The following is a 9,472-nucleotide window of genomic DNA, read 5'->3' on the forward strand; positions in this document are numbered from 1 at the left end:
CGGCCAATAGCGGGGACGCTCGGCGGGAGGGGGCGGGGCCGCCGGGCAGGAGGCGGGGGCGGGCGCGAGGCACCTGCGGCGGGGGGGCGGGGGGGGGAACTGGAAAGGTGCGGTCGCGCCCCTCCCTGCCCGTTCCCCTCCGTCGGCTCCGCGCCTTCGGGTGGCGATGGAGGAACCGCTGTGCTGCTGCGAGTACGTGGACCGGAGGGGCGAGCGGAACCACCTGGCGGCGTGCTGCTGCGACTGCGAGGAGCTGGACGAGGGCTGCGACAGGTAGCGGCCCCGCGGCCGTCGGGCGCCCTCGGGGTGAGGGGAGAGGGAGCCCCCCTGGATACCCTTGCGGTACGGGGCTGCCTTCAGCGCGAGCCTGCAGCGGGGGCTCGGGCGGCCGTCGGGGAACTTTGAGGCCCCGCGTGGTGAAGGAGGGAAGGGGCGAGCGGCCGTGAGTCAGCGGGGGTTTTTCCCTCACAGGTGGCTGAGCTGCAGGTCCTTGCCTCCAGGAGCGCTGGAGAGAATTGCCGACACCGTTGCGGACCGGTGCCGCGTCCCTTGGTTTGCCGGGGCCGTGAAGATCAACGTCAGCCTCGTGCCGCCCCTGCTCCTGCTCCCCGTGTTCCTGCACGTCGCAGCTCTGCACTTCCTGCTGGGGCTGGTGGTGCTCACATCGCTTCCCGCCGTGGTGCTGTGGTATTACTACCTCACCCACAGGAGGAAGGAGCGGACTCTCTTCTTCCTGAGCCTGGGCTTGTTCTCCCTGGGCTACATGTACTACGTTTTTCTGCGGGAGGTGGTTCCTCGAGGCCGCGTGGGGTATTCCCAAGTGGCACTCCTCACCTGTGGGCTAATTCTCATGCTCTCAGCTCTATCCCGAGCCAAGAAAGACCCTGGCTACCTTCCCATCTCGGCAGGCAACAACAAGCCATCGCTCCCGGAAGGTCCATTTTCCAGCAAGACGGTGCGAGGGAGCTCCAACGGGCTCCATGGAGTGGCTGCCAGTGGCCATTCTGTGAATGGGGAGACCGAAGGCTACTCCCGACTGCTGGCCGAGGAGCGGGAAGGTGTGAAAAGAGACTGGTGTGTCAAGTGCCAGCTGGTCAGGCCGGCCCGAGCAGGGCACTGTCGCCTGTGTGGCAGGTGTGTGAGGAGACTGGATCATCACTGTGTCTGGTAGGTTTGGCACTGCTGAGGATGCATGTTTTATTTAAGTCAGCTTTCTATTTTTTTCCCCTCAGACCTTACGAAATGAGGTTGCTTTTCATGTGTGCGAGTTGGTCAAGGGAACCCAAACCTGTCATTCCCACTGTATCGTAACCAAGGAGCAGCAGAATATGAGTGTTTCAGCCTGAGAGTTCTTGGGGTACACAGTTCACCACTCCCACCTTGCTGGTCTATTGACTTGTGCCTATAAGCTTTCTATAAAAAGCTATGAAGCTGCTTTGAAGCTTCCCATGTTGCAGCGAGACCTTAGAAATCAGGTTCTCTGATGGTTGGGGAGGGAAGAGGAAAGATAAGCCCTTTTTTTTTTTTTCTTAAAGTAATTTTTTTCTTTCCTTTTTGAAGGATAAACAGCTGTGTAGGGGAGCAGAACCACCAAGCATTCATCCTTGCACTGTTCTTCTTCATGCTCACCTCTCTGTATGGGATTATGTTGACTCTGGACACCATCTGCAGGGGACGAACTCCATTCATGGCACTGTTCTACTGCCCCGGGGCCTATTCTGACTACAGGTGAGAGAACTGGGTGGGGAACTCAGGCCTGACCAGGTAGATTAGCTCCTCAGATGTTCCTTATTCTGTATTCCTGACCAGTGCTGTCAGACCTGATCTAGAAGTGCTCCTTAAATGTCTCTGGAAAGTAGGGGTGCACTTCTGCTTTTGCCAAGGGTGACAGTCTGTGAGAGACCTCAGAATTTGAGCAAATCGTTGGAGAAGCTGGGACCTAAAATCTTTATTTACAGTGTCTTATATAGACGAACGCTTTAGATGTTTGTTGCTGGTTAATGCCAGTAGTCCTAAAGTCTGGAATCAGTATGCTGCCTCACTGAGGATGGAGATGGCGTTTGTTTAACAGCTTTGTCACTCTGAGTTATCTGCTCATACAGCATTAACGTGCCTTGTCTGGCTGGGAGTGGGGTGAGGAGCTTCAAACACATGTTCAGAGACTAGTTCTTCCACTGCAGTACAGAGTACACCAGCACAAGCAACTCTGCTGCCTTCTGTACTCCGTCATCTGTCAAATGTGAGCACTATTGTTTCCTGAAGTAAGATTTTTACAGCAGTAAGAGTGAAGAGCTAGGTACAACCAAAGGAATGTGCATGAGTAGCTGTGGTAGTGCTAAAAGCTGTCATGAAGTAAGCCACAAAGCTTTAATTTTGAGAAAGCCATCAAAGATTATGTGATGAAAGCAGCAAAGTGAGATCACTGTGGCAGATGTAGACAGGGATTTGAAAGGCTAGTGATTACCAGGGGAAAGTCGCTGTAAAGCAGCTGCTCCAAAACTAAATGGCTTCCTTCCCATCTTTTTCCCTGCTGCCAGCTCTGCTCTGTCGTTCACCTGTGTGTGGTACTGTGCTATTGTAACAGCTGGCATGGGATACATCCTCCTTATCCAGCTGTTGAACATCAGCTACAACGTGACTGAGAGGGAAGCTCGGCTGGCTCTGCGGGACAACTCTGGGCGCAGGCTCCTGGGTGGGTTAGTGATAGACACTGGCCAATATAACAGGGGCTTTCTATGCAACTGGGGCCATTTCTTGAGTCTGGGCTCTCCTCCCCAGCAGCGCTCTGCTGAGGACATTGTGTGACACCCTTTTTTCTGCAGATGACGTTGACTGACTTTCCTTAGCAGGGGGACGGCCCCTTCCACTAGAACTTCCTCCTCTCACCCTTCCTTCACGGTCGGTGTATGGGCTGCCCATCCCATCGCAGACATCAGAGGCATTCCCAAGCAGAAATGGTTCTTCGTGTGTCGTCAGCCAGCAATAGGATGCAGAAAGCAGTAAGCCATATACACAAACCTGGAGAGTGGGAGCCCGCTGCCTTTTTGCACTGTGGGAAATTTTGTGCAGCTCGGCAGGAAGAAAAGCACAAGGTTTTGAGAACTTGAGTTTTCATTAGGTGTGAACTCTGGCATCAACAGGAACCTGCTGTTGTGTTTTGGACTGTGCACTGTTCCTTGCAGCTTAAGGGATCTCCAGCTTGTACCTACACACAATGCTTCAGTGTTGTTAAGAGTGAACTTTTAATATAGAAAACAGATAGATGGGTGCAGAAGCCATGCTGTTAAGCTGGGAAAAAAAAAAAAGACTGCTCAGGCAGTCACTGAGTGCTTCATCATCTCTGGTGCGTTTTTCTTCTATCCTACCCAGCTGTATACATGTTATTGCTTGTATTAAGTGCCTTTGTGAGCAGCATTCCTGTAGGGCATTGTAAGATCCTCTCATCGCTTGACCTGCCTCTCTGACTGGGTGAGAAGAATGTCATCTTTGATCTCATCATTCTTTTTGTAAGCTGAGTTGTGTTGGTTTGATGGCTTGTCTCATCTCTCTCAAAGTATTTCTGCTCTGATTATGGATTTTGACATGTGAGAGCAGGTGTAAATACACAGAGTAAGATGGAGGATGTTTTGAAGAAACACGTAACGTTCAACTGTGAGGGGAGAACAGCCTGATGCTGTTGCTTCACAGGAGCTGCCCTGCTCCCTCCCTCTCAAGAAGGAGGAGGGAGTCTGTGGGAGAATTTACTTTGTTGCTAACAGCAGTTTTGGTAGGTAACAGTTTGATTAGTTGTGTCACTAATAAGAATGATACAATCTTCTCTGAACCCAGTCACTGGAGGACTGCCCTGGTGCCTGACTAGGGTTTTCTCTAGCCAGGAAGCTGAGGAACAGTTTGGTGTCTGCTTATGTAGAGAGAGGGAGAGGATGCTTTGGAGCTGGCAGCTTTTGGGGTTGGTGACCCACAGGTAGATGAATGTGTTAACTGTGTTTTACAAGAAGGCTGTGTGCCCCTCAGCAGCCTGCAACTGTATTATTGCCTGGTCTTGAGCTGAAATCACAAGGTTTTAGTGATGATAGCTTCTACTTTTTTTTTCTTTCTTTCTTTTTTTTTTTTTTCCAGAGTGGGGTTCTTGTTGTTTTTCTTTTTAAATCATTCCTGTGTTTTGGCTCTGCAGAAAAGTCTGGCTGGAAAAGCCTGGGACTGTGGCATGAGGGTTACGGCTTGAGCCTAAGACATAAAAGCAGTGGGAAGAGCTTCATCTTAGTTACTGATGCCTTCAGATGTGTGTGCAATTTACACAGATCAAACTTGCCCTGCTTCCGCTTCTGTGGTAAGCAGCTAGGGGGGTTTGCTTGCGTGATGCAAATTCAGTCTGCACTGTTGTACATATTCTCTAAGGAATAGATGGTGCCAAGGGACAGCAGAACTGGGACTGTCCCTTGAGATCCATGCTGTATTTGGTTTGTATGCTCCTGAGGATGTGTCCCAGTTTAAGGTAAAGAGCGTGCCCCTCTTTACACTGTTTGGTTTCCTAAAGTGGCACCTACAGTTTCTAGAACCAGCAGATAACAGAGGAGCAGCTGCACTTGGAATGTGGCTGTTCAGAAACAGGCACTGATTTACTGTGTCCTTTATTTCTTCTTACCCCTTTTCAACCAGTGAGTGGCTCTTTAAAGGAAGTGAAGGAGACACCTCTTGTGCTTCCCGCCTCTTGTGTGAACACACATTTCCAACAACTTCCCTGGCCCTACTGTGAAATAGAAGGCACTCAACTCTGCTATTTTTTCTGGCAGATCTTCTCTTTGGAGATGGAGTCTGACCCTAGGAGTTCAGCTTTACACAAAGATCTCTCCTCCATGTGAGTTGTCTGTAAATGTTTCCATGGAACATATGCATTTTGCAGTGCCTGCTGAGATGAGTTGAAGCTTGGCAACCCTGGAGCCAGGGTTAGCAGGCTTGTGATCTTCCCAAACCTCATCCTGCTGGCACGTGGGGAGATGAAACCAGAATGAGTTCCTGGACTAAACCCCTGCGGTGGAGGCAGTCAACCTTTCTGTTGCTCTGAGTTACAGGCACAGACATCAGTCACTCCTGTGAACTGAACAAGCTCTGAGAGCGCTCACAGATTTGAGATAACTGGTTTCTCAGAGTTCTGCTCTGAGCTGGGAGGAAGCAGAGATGTGCAGGTGGCAGATTTGTTCCCCTGGCAGTTGCCTGACCCTGTTGTACTCATTCTGTGGCCTGCACATCAATGTAGCCTTGTCCCTTGCTTTCTAATGAGCTCTGGTGTGGGAAAATTTAAACTGCTTATACCAGGGCTTTCTCAGTGGAATTGCCAGTGTGAACTTGAGTGCAAATTAGGAATCAAGGACCTTGGACTACTATAACCCTCCATGCTTTGGTCAAGCCCACTCCAGTATAGTATATAGGGTAAAGTCCTTAAAGTAGGTTCTATTTTTGCACCCTACCCAGAAGGAGTCAGAATCATTTGGGACAATAAAATGGTTGCAAGGCTGGGTTTTTGCATGAGGAGAGTGCAATGCTGATTTTCCAGTGAGCAGGAAGTTTACCTCGTCGTAGTCTGCGTGGCCGTCATGGCTTCTTTAAGGATATGGCTTTTGTTTGACCTCTTGGCTGCTTTCTGAGTGGGGTTTACCTTGTGAACACCTTTGGAGATGGAAAGCTTGCTACATCCCTGAAAGCAAGTATTAAAAGCTTCAGATGTAAATGTACTGGAAGCTTTCCTTTAATAGCCTTCAGAATTAGGAAGTAGTCTGTGAAGGGGGCAGCACTTCCTGTCTCACTTAAAATGTGGGCAGGCTCCTGTGATATCTTGTGCACTAAAGGATGATTTTCATTTCAATTTTATTGCTGAGCTCAGTGTTGGCCACGCTGGGAGAAAAATGTTGAAAACTAGGGTGGCCTGGCAGGGCTGAAGAGTCAGTCCATCAAACCAGTAAAACAGCATGCACCATTGTAGCAATAAGAAAACAGTACACTGCTGGCCATTTCCAAGTTCTGTGTGAGAAGAGAGTAGCCAGAGATGAGAAGAAGCAGGGAAGTATTTGAGTGCTATCTAGCCTTGATGTTTCTTCACCCAGCCTTAGAAATGGGTGGATCCTGCTTTAACCATAACTTTTTGTCGTTTCACAACTGCTGTGGTCTTTATTGAAGGGCTGGGATTCTAATGTTGCTGCTGTCCTAGCGTTGAGCCTCCTGTGTACAAATCCTAGCACCATGTTGTTTGGTGACTGTACTAAGAGCTGTACACCATTAGGTACACTGTGTAAATGGTGGCTTGGCACTCTCAACTTTGTCATCTTAAATTGAGCTGCTTTCTGTAGACGAGTCACAGGTCGCCATGTAGACTGTTTCTCTATTTAATTTGTCTTCAGATGACAAGAGTCACTGGTGGGCCTGAGTTGGTTCTGCTTGTGATCTCTTACCGTATTTTAGCCTTCATGCTATGATGGTGCTTTTTTTCTAAGTAGGTTGCTTTCAAGTGTCTTGATGGAAACCATACGCTGTAAAATTTCTCCTAGAGTTAAAATGGATACTGCCTCACTGCCTAATGTCTTAATAATGTGCTTGACGTTTTCCTTCTATATGAATGTATATTGCCTCATTAGGGCAGAAAGTGTGTGTGGTTATGGATGTATTTTCCTATATTGCTTTCAGTGAAGAACTCTGTTTTCTTAGGATTTTCTTCCACTACTAGAGTGTTTGAACAGCAAAAATATTTGGACAGGTGAGGTTCTTTATGTGGAAACGTGGGAATTCAGCCTCCCCAAATCTTCATGAACTGCTTTTAATTACAATACTAAGAATGACGTGCTCTGGACTAACTGTCTGCCTTGGAGAGTAGTGTGTCTTGTGTGAGATTTTTTTGTTTCTGTTTTGATTTTCCTTTCCCCCCAGCCAAGGCTTTAGGATGAATTTCATGAAACATTTGTGAGCTTTGTTGAAAGGACAGATGTGTGTGTGTGTGTTCGTAGTAGATTGTATCCAATGTTTTCAAATAGATGCAATTATAAATCAAAATAAATTATCAGAAATCATCTGTGAAGTTGCCTGTTGATTTATGCCTACACACTCAGCCAGGTCAAATGACCAAAAAGTGCCATCGTCTCCTGGCTAATTAGCTGTGAAGTGGACCTAGGAACAAGGAAGCAGCAGGTGAAGGAAAAGGATATTCTTGAAGTTCTGCAACTGTTGACACTCAGGTTGGGATAAAACAGACCTTCTGGCAGTTCCCACCACCACAGAAGTTAGGGATGCCCCCCTCCAGTGGGGATCTGAACCAGGTTCTTGAATTCAGAGAGCAGACTGTTACCAGATACTGAGCTTAATCAGACTGCAGTCCTAGTAATATTGTCCAGTGTCTCGCTTTCTCTCCTGTACCTGCCTCACGGTGCATCTAGAACCCTGAAAAGGTATGGTTGTTTTTTTCCCTCCTTGTTTTTTTCTCTTCTAAGCCATGTTTGGAAATAACATGGATATTCTTTGTGCAAGTAGTGAGAAGACGTGTCCCAAGATACCAACAGGATCAAATGACACATCTCTTGAAAGGCTAGATGACTTTTGATGAATAGAATCACAGGTGCCTTTGATTGTTCCCACAGCTCTGCTTTGATTTGCCTGGTGGCACTTCTCTGCTGTTGAGCAATGTCTCTTTGAAGACTGCTTTGTGCTCACTGACAATAAAGACCTTTCAGCAGCATAGGTAGGCTTGTGTTGGGTGTAGGCAAAGGTTTTTGGGAAGACGTGGAAGAACTCAGCAGGGCAGGTGCTGAACGGGGATAAGGAGAAGGGCAGCTTGTGATCACGTTACGGTTCTGAATTTGCTGTTATACCAAAGTGAAAATGTCCTCTTTTTCTCTCTGGAAATGTCTGGCTATGTAGCCACCTCCCTCTTTTGCTAAGAAAAGCAAGGAGCTGACAGGATGGAGTGCGTCTAAGCTGAGAGTGTGGGCTGATGACCGGCATTAAGGCACTGACATCTGCAGCTAGCCAAGTGCTGGAACAGCTGCAGGCTGAAGCTGTTTCCTCAATCTGACATGTTCTCTTGTGTGTCACCCTCCTGATGGGAACTGTTTGCTGGAGCTTTCATTTGCAAATCCCTAACATCACGTCATGGATCTTAGTGTTGTCCTGTACGGTCTGTCAGCAGCAACATCAGGCACAGCCTTGCTCCTGACCAGGAGGTATGATTTAGTGGAGCTGAAGGGCTTCTCATCTCCCCCTTGATTCTGACTGGGTTGAGTATGAACGTGCCTGATCCCTGAACACCATCCTCAGCTGGGTCTAGCTTAGACTTCAGCGCTGTGTTAAAATGGGATTAGCTTCAGCATTGGCAAAAGGGGTGCCAAAGTACAGCTCCTCCTAGATCTTCTGGCTTTTTGCTGCTAGAAAAATACAGCAGAAGAGCATCCTGGGACAACAGGAGAATCTTGGTCAGTGCTACTAAGAAGAAGCAAACCTAGAAGACAAGAGTATTGAAGACAAAGGCCAGTCTTCAAAAGCAAATGCTGACTCACCCCTCAGAACCTAAAGTATAGTCATGCTCCACAGAAGCAGTGTTATTTTTGTGGCTGGTGTGTGGGCACAGAATGCACAACTATGGCATTGTTGGAGAAAGAATCCATAATTCAGTAAACTAGATGCACCCCTGAGTAGCTGGTGCCATGCAGCACCCTTTCAGCATGAGAGATTTAGCTCTGCTTAGCCTCCTTGGCTTAGTCCTCTGCAGGAGATATCACCCTTCTGCGATGCCTGTTTTCCCCCTCCCCCCCAAGACAAGTTATCCAACCTTCTCAGCTTGTAGCTTCCTCTTGCAATCTGCTTTTAATGCAGCCAGATGGTCCGTACTCGCCCACGCTCTGTGTAGGCACCTTCAGCTCCCTGCACTTGGATAACATGCTCATCTGACCTGCTGGTGGTCAGGTCTGTCATCTGCCCTGGGGAGGATGGTAAATGTTAATGTTCTTGAGAGGAAGGGAGAGGGAGGCAGCCTGAGTATAACTACACATCTTCAGAAGGGCACTGGGAGTCAGTTGGGCAGCCCAGCTTGTGTGAGGGAAGGCAGTGGCCAGATTGCTAAAGGCTGTCTGCACAGACCATCTCCTGAAGCTAAAGCTGCTTGAGCCTAGGAAGCTGGCCTATCCTACACCACTTAATCAGTGCAGTGTAGCTCTGGTCCATGTCCCCTAGACCTGGACTTAGATCTAGTGCTATTCAGTCAGCTTCTGTCACGTTCACACTGAAAACTTGGTGTGCTCACTTCAGATCTGGGTTTATTGAAACCTTTCAATGCATATACAGGATTAAAAAATTATCCAGTACAACGGGTAGCTGTAAACTGCCATTATTTCTTATTTTGCCATAGAACTTTCCATATTGCCAAGTTATTTTGGAGACAACTTCACCTATGTCGTGAGAGGTAATTCCAGATTCCTCCCGTATGCTACTGCTG

General features: G+C 48.2%; 1 protein-coding gene across 2 annotated transcripts; it reads left to right on the plus strand.

Moving 5' to 3' along the window:
* Nucleotides 1-107: 107 nt before the first annotated feature.
* Nucleotides 108-4,066, plus strand: ZDHHC23 (zinc finger DHHC-type palmitoyltransferase 23). 2 transcript variants are annotated; one of them, XM_065742078.1, is made up of 4 exons: nt 108-273; nt 472-1,167; nt 1,561-1,728; nt 2,538-4,066. In XM_065742078.1, exons 1-4 carry the CDS (start codon nt 167-169, stop codon nt 2,803-2,805), a joined length of 1,239 nt encoding a protein of 412 aa, XP_065598150.1. In that variant the 5' UTR covers nt 108-166; the 3' UTR covers nt 2,806-4,066. The 2 variants fall into 2 exon arrangements, with proteins under 2 accessions (XP_065598150.1, XP_065598151.1); XM_065742079.1 differs by having other exon boundaries at nt 1,570-1,728.
* The last annotated feature ends 5,406 nt before the right edge of the window (nt 4,067-9,472 follow it).

The sequence above is a fragment of the Cyrtonyx montezumae genome, unplaced genomic scaffold, assembly GCF_038088225.1.
Source record: "Cyrtonyx montezumae isolate F1298 unplaced genomic scaffold, pur_monq_1.0 scaffold_3, whole genome shotgun sequence".
NCBI lineage: Eukaryota > Metazoa > Chordata > Aves > Galliformes > Odontophoridae > Cyrtonyx > Cyrtonyx montezumae.